This window comes from Wolffia australiana, chromosome 4 (assembly GCF_029677425.1).
Source record: "Wolffia australiana isolate 7733 chromosome 4, ASM2967742v1".
Taxonomy (NCBI): domain Eukaryota; kingdom Viridiplantae; phylum Streptophyta; class Magnoliopsida; order Alismatales; family Araceae; genus Wolffia; species Wolffia australiana.
Genome location: NC_135838.1, coordinates 822945 through 840000, shown reverse-complemented (window position 1 = coordinate 840000; position 17056 = coordinate 822945). Strand labels below are relative to the sequence as shown.

The window sequence follows — 17056 nt, the reverse complement described above, 5'->3', positions numbered from 1 at the left end:
GTCACAATCTCAGTACGAGAACGGAGTAGGTTACGTCATCCGTCATCATCTCAACACGAGAAGGGAGCAGTTTACGGCATCAGTCTGGTAGGAGACCGGATCAGCTTACGTCATCCGTCATCATCTCAACACGAGAACGGAGCAGTTTACGTCATCCGTTATTATAGGAGAGCGGATCGGCCTACGTCATCCGTTTCGTTCGTTGACGTTACCCTTGTCATCCCATCTGTTTGCTGAGATGACGATGATGATGGCACTGCACCATTCTGGGCATCATAATTCACGTTTTTACTATTCTAAGGGACAATTTGTCATTGTTCCTGGTCAGCTGCCTGCAGAGGCGGATGTTGATGACATTTTTGTTGTCTAAACCTCAAATTCTCTTTTGCATTTCTTATAATTAGATTTTCTTCAAAAAAAATTATCATAATTAGAGTGAAGTGTTTGTCGTCTAAACCTCAAATTCTCTCCGGCATTTCTTATATTTCTTCAAAAAAAATTCTCATAATTAGAGTGAAGTCTTTATTGTCAGTGCCATTCAATGACAAAATCATCATCATCACTCATACCTGGCCGTAGATAACTGTGATGATGGTGATGATGACTTGTCATTTGTCTCCTGATGGAATCACGAGGATGAAATTGTTCTCATTACTCAAGTCATGGACGATGACAATGGCAATGCTGTGGGTTACAACAACGAGTTTCATCATTTCCCTCAAACACTCAATTGATACTAGACATGGTCGTTCTGTTCTTTTTGTGCGAATATGTGTATATTGTTCGTTCTGTTCAGTTTTCCGAACAGAACAAAAACAAATTCGAACAGAACATCGCATTTTGTTCTTTTGTTCGCTTTGTGTGAATTTTGTTCGTTTTTGAAAAAGAACAGAACAAAGAACAAGGCCATGTGTATTTCTTTTGTGCAATTTTTTTTTCGTTTAAAACAAACAGAACAGAACAACTATGTCTAATTGATACCCTGGGTGTTGCTACAGAATGGTGTGCAGAAGAAGAAGAAGATGATGGTGGATGCTGCGCTGGTGGGGGAGTTGAACGCGACTTTTGCAGACCTGCCCGCACCGGAATTGAATTGGGAAGGCATGGCGGAGGCTCCAGTGCCGCGCCTCGACGGTTCGGCAGTACAAATCAAAGATTTACTCTACGTTCTTGCTGGATATGGTTCCCTGGACTACGTATGAAGCTTCTTTTCATATCTTCAATTATAGTGTCTCTTTCAAAAAAAAAACAAATGTAATGTCTTCCCACAGTGATTGCATAATAATTTTCTTCTCAGTTCTACTCTGTTAATTGTGTTCTTCACTCGTACTCTTTGTCCTTCTATCTGCTCTGTCGATCTTTGTCCTTCTCTGTTCTTATATGTTCTCTGTTATTATATGTCCTTCTATCTCTTTCTCAGTTATCCTTGTCCTTATTTGCATTTCTCTGTTCTCCTGTGTTATTTTCTGTCCCTCTTCGTTCTTCTTTGTTCTTCTCTGCTCAGATGCGTTTATTTTTAAACGTCAGAAATTTCGATTCCTTGAATTCAATCCTTGTATGTTTACCCGCATTGTTGGCCTATAAATCTGGCTGACTTATTTTAGTTTGGATGCATTCTCATTTAGATTTTTCTTAAAATTTATTAAAAAATTCCTTGTGGTAAAGGATTGACTTGTCAAAGCACCTATTAGAGTGATTGAGGAAGAATTTTCTTCTCAGTTATCCTCTGTTGTTCTCTGCCAATATCCGTTTATTAGGTACATTATAATTTGCTCTAACTAGATCAATTAGGTGCACTTTCTCGTGGATATCTATCATTTTAGTACAAAAAATCTGTGTGGAAGGATCGACATGCCAAAATATTTTCTAGGGTGAGTGTGGATGAATCTCGTTCTTCTCTGATTTTTTTTAAAACATTATAATTTGACGTGTCCTTAATTGAAACTGTGTTTGTTCAGTCTCAACCATAGCCTGGAAATCTGACCTACTTATACAAATGTTGGTGAATTCTAATTTAGGGATTCACTTCATAACATGATCTTCTGGTGCATCGACTTTTTAACTTGCATCTTCTTCTTCATCTACATTTCTTGCTCTTAAAGTTGCTCCTAAGTTCAGACATTGATGAATCATTTCATTCATCTTTATCCCTAGTTTACTTCTTTGCTCTTCTCTGTTTATTTTAAACATAATATTTTTCAATTTTCTGAGTTGAATCCTCGTACGTATTAAAAATCTGATGTAAGTATATTAATCTAGGTTCATTCTCACGTGGATATCTACAATTTTACTTCAAATTCCTGGAGTGGAAGGATCGACATGCCAAAGGAGATGGCTCATTCTCATCTCGGTGTGGCGAGTGATGGAAGATACATCTATGTGATCAGCGGCCAATATGGTCCTCAGTGCCGACCCCCCATTTCAAAAAGCTTTGTTCTAGATACAGAAAAGAAGGAATGGCATACTCTGCCATCTCTTCCTGTTCCCAGGTACTCTAAAATTTCTCTCATTGACTTTGGCTATTAATTTGTCCTTTGATTTGTCTTTATGGTTGGAGGACGACGACGATTTTATCATCGTCATCTCTGTCATCCTCAGACATCCTGATCCATTGGATGAGTCTCCCCCCCCCCCCCCCCCCACAAGAGATAAGCATAGAACAATAAAACCACAAAAGATTACATTCAATGGTCTCATATTCCTTATTTATCTGTGAAGAACGAGAGAAGATCCACGGAGAGAGAGAGAGAGAGAGAGCTCCGAGGAGAGAGAAAAGAAGTTGAAAGAAGAAAGATAACCGTCTAATTTGGGTTCCCTTCAAGAGGGTACATATAGGGAGAGAAATAAGAGAAAAAGGAAAAAACGGAAAAATAAGAAAAACAAAGTGCATATTCAATAGTCTCACTCAAACTGGTGAATGGATGTTATCCATTCCCAGTTTGCCGCACAATTCTTGAAAGCGTGGGGCCGACAATCCTTTGGTGAAGATATCAGGGCGTTGATGGGCGGATGGAATGTATGAAAGGCACAAACGTCCAGAGTCCAGCTTCTCCTTTATGAAGTGCCGATCAACTTCAACTTGTTTTGTGCGGTCGTGTTGCACTGGATCATGAGCGATGGTGATAGCTGACTTGTTATCACAGAAAATTTGAGTAGGTTGATGACACGATAGCTTCAGCTCTGCAAGGAGACTGGTGAGCCATAATGCTTCGCATAGACCTTGTGCCAGGGCACGAAACTCTGCTTCAGCACTGGATCGAGAGACGACAGATTGCTTCTTACTGCGCCATGTAATAATATTGCCACCAAGGAAGGTCCAGTAACCCTTCGTGGAGCGACGATCAACATGAGAGCCAGCATAATCAGCATCTGTATAGATGTCCAATTGGAGGCCACCATTGCGCTTGAAGTGAATACCAAGACCAATGGTACCTTTGAGATAGCGAAGTACACGGTTGGCAGCATGCAAATGACATGCCTTTGGAGAGTGCATAAATTGACTTAACACGCCCACGATGTAAGCAATGTCAGGGCGAGTATGAGTGAGATATATCAACTTACCAATCAATCTTTGGTACCTTCCTTGATCAACGACCTCGTCATTTTCTGCCAAAGTTAGCCTGTGATTTACTTCAATGGGCGTGGTAAGAGGTTGCGAGTCCTCCTCTCCAAGCTCTTGAAGAAAATCTGTTATATATTTTCTTTGACAAAGGAAGATGCCAGTCGCGGAGTATGCCACCTCAATACCAAGGAAGTATCGGAGGAGACCAAGATGTTTTATATCAAATTCACTTCCAAGATGAGCCGCTAGCTGACCTGCCGCATATGAGTCATTCCCCGTAATGATAATGTCATCCACATAGACAAGGAGTAGTGTGACTCCCCCGGACGAGGAATGACGATAGAAAAGTGTATGGTCACCGTTGCACTGGGAATATCCAAATAGTTTCATCGAGTGTGTAAACCGACCAAACCACGCTCAAGGAGACAGCTTCAAGCCATAGAGAGCCTTCTTGAGACGACACACCAAGGGAGGCGCCGAAGGAGGTGTTGTATAGCCTGGAGGCAAGGCCATATAAACTTCTTCATGGAGATCACCATGAAGAAAGGCATTCTTGACGTCGAATTGCTGAAGAGACCAATTATGATGAGCCGCGAGGGCAATAAGAAGACGAACAGTATTCATCTTGGCAACAGGGACAAATGTCTCTAGATAACCAACACCAAACTGCTATGTATAGCCTTTAGCCACAAGACGAGCTTTATAATGTTCGAGAGAACCGTCAGACTGGTACTTGACGGTATAGACCCACCGACAGCCAACCAAGTGCTTGCCTGAAGGCAACGGAACCAGATCCCAAGTCTGGTTTTTTTCCAAGGCGACCAATTCCTCTTCCATTGCACGACGCCATTCAGGGGAACCTAAGGCTATCCACCGTCTTTGGAATGGCAATAGAATCAATACAGGTAAGAAGGGCACGGTAAGACGGGAAGAGGCGATGAAATGAAACATAATTGGCTAAAGGATAAAGGGGGATAGAGGTACATGACCGAGGGGCTTTTCGACGGGCAATGGGAAGGTCATCACAATCTGGAGAGGGCTCCGGGGCAGCAAGGAGTGGAGAGGGTGGTGAGGCCAAGGAAAGGGCATCGCAAGGGAGAGATGATGTTGTAGCGTTGGTTATGGGTGCAGGTGACGGGGCAGAGACATTCGATGGACGACGAAGACGACGATGGTACGTGGTCCCATCAAATTTTTTTGGAGGGCCGTAGTTTGGTAGAGGCAACGGAAGGGGGGGAAGGTCTAACAGCCAATGGCGGGGGTGAAAGTGGAGCAAGGAAAGTGAGGGACTCATCACATGAAGGAGAAGGTGAAGGAGAGGAGGATGGGCCAGGGAGGTAGAATGGAGTGAACTCGGCAAAGGTGACATCTTTACTCACAAGGATGCGATGAGTAAAAAGGGTGATAGCATTTATATCCCTTTTGATGAGAAGAATAACCCACAAAGACACAACGGAGCGCCTTAGCATCAAGTTTATCCCGAGATGGATGATGGTTAGTGACATAGCAGGTGCACCCAAAAATACGTGGAATAAGATTGGTTTTCAAGGATACAGTGGGATAGGCCCAAAGTATAGCATCGATAGGGGAAAGATGGGAAAGAACGCGGGAAGGAAGACGATTAATGAGACGGACAGCAGTTAGAGAAGCTTCACCCCAGAAGTATTTAGGCATATTCATGCGGAGGAGTAGCGAGCGAGTGGTATCAAAGATGTGACGAAATTTGCGTTCTGCTAGACCATTTTGTTGAGGCGTGTAGGGACAGGATGTTTCATGGACGATACCATAAGAGGTGAAGAAGGTAGAAATGGAAGAGTTAACATAATCACGGGCATTATCGGAGCGGAAGCATTTAATGGATGTACCAAACTGGTTTTGGATGAGGGCATGGAACGAAATGATCGTTGCGGAAAGGTCTGATTTATTTTTTAGGAGATAACCCCATGTAAAGCCGGTGGAATCATCCACAAATATCACTAACCATCGGGCGCCGGAAGTACTAGCAACAGGGGCGGGCCCCCATAAGTCACTATGAATGAGAGAAAAAAGAGAATAGGAACGCGAAGAAGGATCAGAGGGAGGGTACGTTGTCCGAGTGTGTTTAGCTAACCGACATGGTTCACACACAAACTCGTCCACAGGACGCCCATGAAACAAACGAGGAAACATTAATTTCAAGGTAGAGAAGGAAGGATGTCCCAAACGACGATGAAGAGTCCAAAGAGAGTCTTGCGCAGTAGTGGAGAGATCCACACCCACAGCAGGGACTGAAGGAAGAGAAAGGATGTAAAGACCACTTTGCTCCTCAGCAAGTATTGTCATCTGCCCCGACACCTTATCATGATAGAAGCAAGTATTAGGGTTGAAAAATAAGTCTTGACCAAGATCTTGAACAAGGTGACGGAGAGAAATGAGGCTAAGAGTAAGATGTGGGACATGGAGAACATGTGTGAGGGTAATATGGGAGGAGAGTTGGACACTTCCCACACCGGCCACGGTGAGAAGTTGACCGGATGCAGTACTAACTTTATGAGAGCTTGGAGAGGAAGTGTAAGTGAGAAAACATTGGGATGAAGGAGTCATATGAGCAGTGGCACCGGAGTCAATGACCCATTGCATATGGGAAGAGGAAGAAGAAAACTGTGTACCTTGATGGACCAGTGAAGTAGAGTCAACCAATTTAGACTGAAGGAGCTATCGGATTTGGTCAATTTCATCACGTCCGAGTTGGTTTCCCATGGAGGAGGTAGCTGCAGTAGTCGGTTGAGGAGTTCCAAGAAGAGATGTGGGAAGAGCAGTGGACGATCCTGTGAAGGCAGAGGTATTGAGAGGCGCCGGGCTGATTACCAAGTGACTTTGGTGAGCATGTTTTTTCTGGAGCTTGTAGCAAGTATCTTTAGTATGACCCCTTTTTTTTGCAATAATTGCAGAAAAGAGAAGGATCTCCATGGGTTCCATGACCTGTGCTCGTCAATTTATGGACTGTGGGAATCACTTGAGATTGCAGCATTGTAGGAGAGGGCATACAAGGTTGCCCACCCCAAGGAGGTGTAGGTCGTGAGCTTCCCAGTTGCTGGACAGCCGTTGCCGAGGCAGGTTCGGAATGAAATATACTAAGGCGTGTCTCCTCCATTTGAACGGCTAGAAGAGCCTCCTTCATAGTAGGAACTTTTCCACGATGAATCAACTGGCTGCGTAGAGGCTCGTACTCGGAGCTCAGCCCCATGAGAAATTTGAAAACCCGGAGTTGGAGAACATACCCACGATCAACTGAGTGGGGATCAAGAGGCATGTAGTGGTCCAACTCGGCCCAAAGGGATGTCAATTCCAGGCTATAGGCTCGAACAGAGCGAGGACCCTGGACCAAATTAGTAGAGTGGGTCACAAGTTCATAAATGATGGCCAGGTTGTTTCGCTTTGAGTGAGATTCTTGAGCGGCATCCCATATCTCCTTGGCAGAATCAAGAGATAAGAATTCAGAGGCACACGGAGGGCTGATACCGTCAAGAAGCCACCGATGAACCACACCCTCAACATCAAGCCACTGATCATAGTGAGGAGCGGTGGGAAGTGGCGGCTCGTCCAGAAGGTGCTTCATAAGTTTCCCCTTCAAGGTGATTCGAACGTACTGACGCCATTGAAGAAGATTCAACCCGGTGAATCTAAATTCAGATGGTATACGGGGCAAAGAGTAGTGCCAAGAGCTTAGCTCGGATGAGTGAGGAGATAGCCCTGGTGGCAAATCGGCAGCCGAAGTAGTAGAGTCGTTGGACGCCATAAGGTGTCGGAGGTCGTAGCACCACCAAACAGTAAATAACTGTGAGCAGTAATGTCAAACTGGTCATTCAAGAGAGTTGGTGCCAAATTAACGACCTGACAAAATATTCTGATGTTGCTTAGATCGTGGCGGATCCCGGCAGATTGCGGCTAGACAAGAAGTGACGCCGAATCGAAAGCAATAAGGGAGTTCCGGCAGAACGCAGCAGTTCTCAGACGATCGCAGCAGATTGCGGCAGATTGTAGCAGATAGAGAGGCGACGCCGACTTTGAATCCGCAGGAAATCGCAGCAGATCCAACCAGATCCACAGATCGCAGCAGATCGTGCAGGTAATCGAGAGACGGAATGCGGCAGATCTCAGCAGATCCCAGCAGATCGCGCAGGAGATCGAGAGACGGAATGCGGCAGATTCCAGCAGATTGATAGGCGTTGACGATTTCGAATCCGCAGGAGAATTCAGGCAGATCGTGGCAGAACGAGGGATCAATAGAAAAGGAAGGAATGATGCCGAGAGATCGAAGTTGAAGGATAGAAACTGAGAGATCGAAGCTTTGAATCAACGGAACTTGATCAGCACAGTCTTCGGCGGCATCCAGATTCAGATCTTGATGAATATTGGCTCTGATACCATGAAAAACGAGAGAAGATCCACAGAGAGAGAGAGAGAGAGCTCCGAGGAGAGAGAAAACAAGAAGTTGAAAGAAGAAAGATAACCGTCTAATTTGGGTTCCCTTCAAGAGGGTACATATAGGGAGAGAAATAAGAGAAAAAGGAAAAAACGGAAAAATAAGAAAAACGAAGTGCATATTCAATAATCTGGATACGAGAACCCCAAGTCCAGAAAATTAAAAATCTCTGAAAGGGCAACATTATTACTAAGCTAGCCCAGCTTGTAACACATCCCTCACAATATGAAGTACCAACCTTTTAAAGTGGTTTATCAGATTTTGACTTGATTATATGGTTTCTTAGGGATACGAGAATCCCACGTTCAGAAAATTAAAAAGCTCTGAACGGGCAATGTAATTACTAATGTTGATCTGAGTATTACAAGTCTTTATTTTCTCTCTCTTGTTAGCCCATTAAGGGCCCTCTCTAGTCAGCCCATTAGGGCTTCCTATAAAACCCTGTAATCTCTTTCATTTGCTATCAAGAATTGTTCTTTTCTTGTTTACATGGTATCAGAGCCCTAACCCTAACCCTAATCTGGTTTTCCTGGGCTCGACCTTGCGCTCCGATCTTCGGCGGTTCTCACGACCGCCTGATCTCGCGCTCCGGTCTCTCGCCGTCTCGCTCCGGGCCTCCCAGCCGTCTGGTTTTCCTGACATCCGCCGTCCCAGCGTCTTCCGCTCCGGCGCCCACAGTCCCGGCCCGCGCCGCCTCGGCTCGCGCCCTCCCGGCTCGCGCCGCCCCGGCTCGCGTCCTCCCGGCTCGCGCCGCCCGGCCTGCCGCCCGGGCGCCCGATGTCCCGCGCTGCCCCGGGCGACCGTTGCCCGGCGCCGCGCCCCAGCGACCGTCGTCAGCGCCAGCGCCGTCCGGCGACCGTCGTTGCCCGCCCGCGCCGCCCGGCGACCGTTGCCCGGCGCCCGCTCCAGCGACCGTCGTCCCGGCGCCCGCCGTCCCGGCTCCCACCGTCCCGGCTCCCGCCATCCCGGCTCCCGCCGTCCCGGCGCCCTACGTCTCGGCGCCTGCAGTCCCGGCTTCTCGTCGTTCCGGCGCCTTCTGATTGTGGTCTACTCTGCTTTCATCATGACGAACCCGGTTGAAGCCCAGACCTCTACTGTTACGCCAGACTCGACGCCGGTATCTACGCCACATGCATCTGCGGTGCCTCTCGAGCCCGGGAATTGGTCGTCCTCCTCTAGACCATCCTCTTTGCCTCGGATGCCTCCGGATGGTATGTTTACTGGATTCAATCTCCTGCAATGGCGCCAGTACGTCCAGATAACTTTAAAAGGGCGTCTCATGCGCCATCTTCTAGAAGACGGACCTTCCCAGACCGATCCCAAGTATTATGACTGGCTGGACGTTGAGGGGGTAGTTCATCGTTGGCTCTTGGACAATATTTCACATAGTGTTAAAGGTGAATTCATGTCTCTAGAGTCGGCTCGGGCGGTCTGGGAAGCAGCACTTGAGAGCCACTCCAAGAAGCACAACATTGCGACTCTGTACGAACTGGTACATCGGGCCGCTAACCTGCGTCAAGGGGACCGGTCTATCATGGAGTACAGTACGGAGCTTATTTCGTTGTGGAATGAAATTGACTACTACATGATTCGGTGGACCGCCAATATACTCTTCAACTTCGGGTTTTCCAGTTTCTTATGGGACTGAACCCGGAATATGAAGTTGTACGGGCTCAGCTTATTCATCGGGAGACTGGTCCTACCTTCAAGGATGCGCTCCACAGTGTGCGGGTTGAAGAATCCCGCCAGCAGGCCCAGAACTCGGCCGCACTTGTAGCTCATTCCTCTTCGCCTGCACGCCCATCGCCGACTCCACCACCCGGCTCTTTGCCACGTGGTCCGACGGCTCGGACGGAGGATTCTCCAAAGGTGATCCTTCGCTGTTTTGCAATTACTGCAAGAAGCGAGGTCACTCTAAGGAGACGCGATGCTACAAGCTTCAACGGAAACGCACACAACCGAGCAACCTTGCTGCAGCCGCTCGCCCGTGCCCCGGGTCAAGTGCCTATGCTGTACGGTCTTCTCCCGACTAGTGCCTCGCCCGCTAGCTTCACTCCGGAAGAGATGGAGCGTCACGCCGCTTGCTTGATCCTCCAGTCGTGGGCTCATGCTCCTTGGCCCACGCATGTATGTCCACCAGTCTTCCCACACCTACATCCTCCTGGCCATTCTTTTCCTCTTCCACTTGGCTTCTTGATTCCGGTGCCACCGCCCACATGACCCCAAATCCTCGAGCCTTTCAAACTTATGCACCCGCTTTCTGGCTCCTCCAAAGTTAAAACAGCCTCGCGATCTTCTCACCGTGGCGGGTATTGGTCGTGGTGGCCCTTTCCTCTTCTATGCATCTATCTAAAGTTCTTCATATTCCTCGCCTTACTCATCATCTTCTCTCCTATCTAGCCTTGTTCGCGACTTGAAACAAGACCTTACCTTCTCTCCTAATTCATGTTTTTATCGTGATAAGGTGTCGGGAGGACGATTTCCATTGCTGAGGAGCATGAGGGGCTCTATCTTGTTCGCCTTGTTCGAGTTCTCTTGCTTTTGCTGCGGCAGTTTTCCTTTCGGCTTCCCACGAGCGTGCCAGGCTTCTTCATCGACGCCTCGGCCATCCTTCTTTGCTACTCTTTATCGCCTCTTTCCTAAACTCTTTCAAGGCCATTCTGTGGACCGCTTTGTTTGTACTGCTTGTCGAATTGCCAAACATCATCGTACTCACGTATCCTATCTCGTCTTCTCATTCTTCGACCCCATTCTCCCTTATTCACACCGATGTGTGGGGCCTTCCCTATTCATAGTACTTCCGGTTCTCGGTGGTTATGCATCTTTATTGACGACGCTACTCAATTCACGTGGGCATATTTCTTGAAGAACAAATCGGAGATATCTCGTGTCATTCCTCAATTTTACTCCCTTATCCAAACTCAATTCTCTATATCCATTCGTCGCTTCCGCTCCGACAATGCTAAAGACTACGTTAACACCACGTTAAGCACCTTCTTCCAAGACAAAGGCATTATCCATGAAACTTCTTGTCCCTATACACCACAGCAAAATGGCGTTGCCGAAAGAAAATTCCGTCACATCTTTGAAATGACTCGGAGCCTTCTCTACAATATGCATGTGCCCAAGTATTTTTGGGGGGAAGCCGTCTCCACCGCCATCCATCTTCTTAATCGCATTCCATCTCGAGTGCTTGACTACTCCACTCCCATTGACCGTCTTCAGCATTCCTTTCCAACTCTCTCTCTCCGAACTCATCTTACTCCCCGTGTATTTGGATGTGTATGCTATGCGCCCAACCACCAACTTGGTCGTGATAAACTAGATCCCCGTGCTATCAAGTGTGTGTTTGTTGGCTATTCTTCCACCCAAAAAGGCTATTTATGCTATCATCCACCCTCTCGTCGGTTCGTCGTCACCAAAGATGCCACGTTTGATGAATTGCTTCCCTACTATTCCTCCTCCTCTCCTGAACCCTCATCGTCCCCATCTCCCTCCGATCCACTCGAATTCCTCATCCTCGTCCCTCGTCCCTCTTCACCGGCCCCGCCCGACGTGTCTCCGCCTGTTGCTCCTCCAGCAATTGTGCCTCCCGACCCGCCTCTGGCCGCCGTCTCAGTCCCTCCTGTGGAGCCTCCTCCAGTATCTGCTCCTGCGCTCGACCCTTCTGCTGCACCTTCTTCGATTCCTCCGCTCCCTATCCGTCGCTGCCCGCCTGAAAAACGCTATGGTATTACCCTTGCTCGTCGCAAGCCTCGGCTTCCTTCTTCGTCTCCTGCTGCCCCGTCTACCTCAACCTCCACCCCTCCTGCCACCTCCTCATAAGCCGTGCTGCCCTCTTCCCGTTCCTCTCCCCTCTATCCGTTGGCGGAATCTATCTCCTCTCATCGCCTCTCACCCTCTTATCATGCCCTTCTCACCTCCCTTGATGCCACTTCCCTTCCCAAGACGGTGGACATTGCCCTTTCATTTCCGCATTGGCGTCAGGCCATGGCGGAAGAACTTCAGGCTCTTGCTCACAATGAAACGTGGGATCTGGTTCCTCTACAGGCCGGGAAGCATCTCGTGGGTAGCCGTTGGGTGTATGCTGTGAAGCATAATTCTGACGGTTCTATTGAGCGCCACAAAGCCCGGGTTGTGGCACAAGGGTTCACTCAGAAACATGGCATTGATTATCAGGAGACCTTTGCTCCCGTCGCCAAGCTGAATACTGTGCGGATCTTATTGGCCCTTGCTGCGGATCGGGGCTGGATTTTGCAACAATATGATGTGAAGAATGCTTTTCTGCATGGAGAGTTGACTGAGGAGATCTACATGGCATTACCTCCTGGCTACACTTCCTTAGTGCCATCGTCTCCGCAGTCTGTTGTCTGTCGCCTGAAGAAAGCATTATATGGCTTGAAGCAATCTCCTCGTGCCTGGTTTGGTCGTTTCACGACGGCCATGCAACGTCGTGGATACCGTCAGTGTAATGGTGATCACACCCTTTTCTACCGCCATTCCACGTCAGGGGGAGTCGCTATTCTTCTTGTGTACGTGGATGACATCATTATTACGGGTGATGATACGACGACCATTACTGAGCTGGCTATGTATCTCTCGTCGGAATTTGCTATTCGCCATCTTGGCTCGTTGAGGTACTTTCTTGGCATAGAGGTGGCCTATTCTTCCAGCGGAATCTTTATTTGTTAGAGAAAGTATACGGTGGACCTTCTCTGTGAGCTTGGAAAGGAGGACGCCAAGCCTGCTTCGACACCGATTGATGCGAACCATCGACTTGGTGCCGATGCGGATGAGGAGCTTGCTGAGCCTGGCCCATATAGAAGACTTGTGGGAAAACTGCTTTATCTCACCCGGACATTGCATATTCGGTGGGTGTTCTGAGTCAGTTCATGCAGACTCCTCGCATGAGCCATTTTCATGCTGCTCATCGTCTCCTCCGTTTCCTGAAGGGCACCATTGGCCGTGGATTATTGTTTTGTCGCCATACCGGCCTGCGTCTTGAAGTCTACACCGATGCAGATTATGCCGGCTCTGTGGTTGATCGTCGGTCCACATCTGGGTATTGCACCTTCTTGGGCGGCAATCTGATTACTTGGAGGAGCAAGAAGCAGAAAGTGGTCTCTCGATCGAGTGCTGAAGCGGAGTTCCGTGCCCTTGCGCATGGTCTGTGTGAAGCACTTTGGATTACCCAGCTTCTTCGTGAGCTACGGTGTCCAGTTCCCTCTCCTGTCCAGCTGTTCTGCGACAACAAATCGGCGATTAGCATTGCTCATGACCCCGTTCAGCATGACCGTACAAAGCACATCGAGATCGATCGCCATTTCATCAAAGAGAAGCTTGAATCGGGAGATTATTGCACGCCTTATGTTCCGTCCGCTGAACAGCTTGCAGATATCTTCACCAAAGGGCTTCATGCCCCTAGGTTTGAGGAGCTCTGTTCCAAGCTGGGTGTGGATAACATCCACGCTCCAGCTTGAGGGGGAGTGTTGATCTGAGTATTACAAGTCTTTATTTTCTCTCTCTTGTTAGCCCATTAAGGGCCCTCTCTAGTCAGCCCATTAGGGCTTCCTATAAAACCCTGTAATCTCTTTCATTTGCTATCAAGAATTGTTCTTTTCTTGTTTACAACTAAACTAGCCTTGCTTGTAATGCATCCCTCACGATATGAAGTACCAACCTTTTAAAGTGGTTTATCAGATTTTGACTTGATTATATGGTTTCTTAGGGATACGAGAATCCCAAGTTCAGAAAATTAAAAAGCTCTGAAAGGGCAACGTAATTACTAAGCTAGCCCAGCTAGTAATGCATCCCTCACGATATGAAGTACCAACCGTTTAAAGTGGTTTATCAGATTTTGACTTGATTATATGGTTTCTTAGGTATGCGCCTGCTACCCAGCTGTGGAGGGGAAGGCTCCATGTGATGGGAGGCAGCAAGGAGGATCGGCACGAGCCCGGCACAGAGCATTGGAGTCTGAGTGTTAAGGATGGGAAAGCGTTGGAGAGTGAGTGGCGACAAGAGTTGCCGATACCACAGGGCGGTCCTCACAGGTTCTCTTCCCCCCTCTTTAGGCTCATCTTATTCTATTATTTGAGGCAGTCAATCGTTTGAGGCTTGGAAGCTTAAATTCAATTAGATTTCCGGCATTGAAAAGATTTATTTGGGTATTTTTTATCAAGCTTTTCACATGGGATTAGTTGTTGATAGAATCCCGAAACCGTTACCAGGGGTATTTTCTGTCATTTTATTCCCTAAATAGTGGTTGCCTCCCCATTAAGAGGGCAGCGAAGTATGTTGAATTAAGATTGAAATTCCCTCTTTGTTGTTAATTCTAAGTCTGGGCTTACATTCCGTTTTTGAAGAAGCAAGCATTCTTGTGAATTCCTCGTAACATGGTTCAATTAGGATTCTTTCTTTTTGTATCAGGGCTTGTATCGTTGCCAATGATAGGCTTCTGGTGATAGGGGGCCAAGAGGGGGATTTCATGGCCAAACCTGGTTCCCCCATTTTCAAGTGCTCTAGAAGGCATGAGGTGTGCAACTCTTACTTCCTATTAGCTTTGATTTAAAACAATATTTCTTCATCCCCCATGAGGTGCCGAAACAGTTGACTCTTGACTCAATCGAGAAGGAAGGTTTAGAAAACCAACTAATCGATAATAAGCGGATGAGCTCGTTAATTGTAGAATATTAGTTTCATCAGACTTAAACTAAGTTGGCGTGACCATTTTTCTCCGACTGCGTTGCTAAAAAAAATCAATAATGTCTCTTCTCTTGTCTCGACAAAAAAATCAGGGGAATTCTTGATGTGGCCTTTGGCCTCCATGCCCAGAGTTTTCTTGATTCTGTCTAATTTTTGGGACTGAGAATTAATTAATCAAAGATGGTGATGAATCGCAGGTAGTCTATGGTGACGTCTTCATGCTAGACGATGATCGAAGGTGGAAGGAGCTGCGACCAATGCCAAAGCCCAACTCGCATATTGAGTTTGCTTGGGTTCTTCTGAATAATTCCATCGTTATAGTTGGGGGCACCACAGAGAAGCACCCAGTGACCAAGAGGATGATCCTCGTTGGGGAAGTCTTCCGCTTCAATCTGGACTCTCTGGTATGTTTTCTGTGCATGATATTTGATGAGATTATCTTATACTGACCATGGACCCAAAGCCATGTAATGTGTAATAGATTAACCTAGGGGAATAATAAAATTACTAACTCCTATAGTATACTGCAAATGGACCCTCTGCAGGCCCATTAGCAGCCCAGTAATGGTCCCTTAAGGACCATTACTGGCCCACTAAGAAACCTAGACTGGTTCCTTAGTGCAGGCCCTTTAGGAGCGAAGATATCAGGCCCATTAGTGGGCCTGATATTGTCTGGGCCTGTTCCAGACAGGCCCAGCATCCAACGGTTATTTTTATAACCGTTGGACAGGCCCTCCAACGGTCCTTTTTAAAAAGAGGACCGTTGGAAGCCTACTTGTAAAACAAGTAAGCTTACTTGTTTTACAAGCCCCCTAACTTTACTTTCTGAAGGACTTTTTTGATAAAAAAATATATGTATAAAAAGGGGAACTCTGGTGAAGTAAAGATGATCCTTTTGGCCCCAATCTTGTGCACTCTCTCTCTCTCTACTTTCTCTCTCTACTTTCTCTCTCCTCCGAATTTCCACAGTTCTACAATATTTTCTGATTAAAAAACATTATTTCCTCATTCCAGACATGGAAAGCACAGTTAGAGTTCGGTGTCAAGAATGATGATGATAATGACTTACATGTTCTGTCATTCGCATCGCCACTCATACAAATCACCATCATCATTCTTCCAAGTCCAAACATGGATGACGATGACAAGATTTGGGGATTACCGGGTGTTGAAAATATTAGAGTAGCTACCCAGTTTCCGAACAATCATCATCATCATCCGGTTTCCATGAGCCATCCTCATCCGTCCGAGTCCAAGCATTTATTACGATGCAGAGATTTGGGGTTTTGATGATGATGAAAGTTTTTGAATAGCTCAAGAGCGCCTTGTCCTCTTTTTTAAATCTTTTGATATTATCGCCAAACCCCTTGTCATTTTATTCCGGGGTATTTTTATCATTTTATTCCGGGGGGTTATCTTGGTCTCTCCCTTCTTGAATGTTTTCCCTTTGAATAGTGCTAGTCCTTCCTTTTAGGAAGACAGCCAAGAAATTGAACTGAAGTTGAAGTCTTGTGGGTTTGGTCTTTCCCTTCTTGACCGTTCAGCAATCGTCTGCATCTTGTGTGACAAAGTCAGTTTTTTCATTATCACCATCATCATCCTGCGACAGATGATGATGATGACGACAATTTTGTCATCTGAGCAAGGTAAACAAAGGGAAAGACGAGAGACGACGATGAGACAAAATCATCGCGGCGAGGACGACATAAGATGATGATGACTCTTTTGTTGTTCACATACCGAAGAGAACAAATGATGAGGACCATAGTGACTCGCGATCGCCTTCTCTTCGTCGTCATTGGTGATGACGAACATTACAACCGGAGATCTTCAGCTAGCATTCCTTATACATCAATACCTTCACCTCATTTGCATTTCAACTTCTCTTTGATTATTTTTTAGGATGAACTATTTTCCATTCTTTATCGACGCAGATGAAAATAGAAAAAGATAAAAACCAAGGATAATTTTGAGTGTGAGAAGGGATCTGAAAGATCTTAGTCTAAATTTTGGATGTGATGATGATCAGGAATGGACGGTGATTGGGAGGATGCCGTATCGAATAAAGACCACCTTGGCTGGATTCTGGGACGGATGGCTTTACTTCACCTCGGGTCAGCGAGATCGCGGCCCCGACGACCCCTCACCAAAGAAGGTTGTCGGCCAGACATGGAGAACAAAGCTAGAACTGTGAATTTCTCTCTCTAAAATGGTAAAATGTCTGTTTCTGCTCTATTTCAGTCTAAATCTTTGTGTCCATTATTTTCTTGTGTTGCCCTTTCTCTCTCTGTGATACGATCCTGTACCCCCAAGGGTATCTTAGG

At 46.7% G+C, this 17056-nt stretch overlaps 1 protein-coding gene across 1 annotated transcript in view; it reads left to right on the top strand.

Moving 5' to 3' along the window:
- Window positions 1-17014, top strand: part of LOC144702713 (kelch repeat-containing protein At3g27220-like) — a 17563-nt gene extending 549 nt beyond the window's left edge. Inside the window, exons 2-7 of the mRNA XM_078574725.1 lie at window positions 999-1196; window positions 2260-2489; window positions 13910-14080; window positions 14457-14562; window positions 14930-15136; window positions 16762-17014. Coding sequence (XP_078430851.1) covers window positions 999-1196; window positions 2260-2489; window positions 13910-14080; window positions 14457-14562; window positions 14930-15136; window positions 16762-16926 — 1077 coding nt within the window. The 3' untranslated portion in view covers window positions 16927-17014. The remainder of the gene's footprint in view (window positions 1-998; window positions 1197-2259; window positions 2490-13909; window positions 14081-14456; window positions 14563-14929; window positions 15137-16761) is intronic.
- The last annotated feature ends 42 nt before the right edge of the window (window positions 17015-17056 follow it).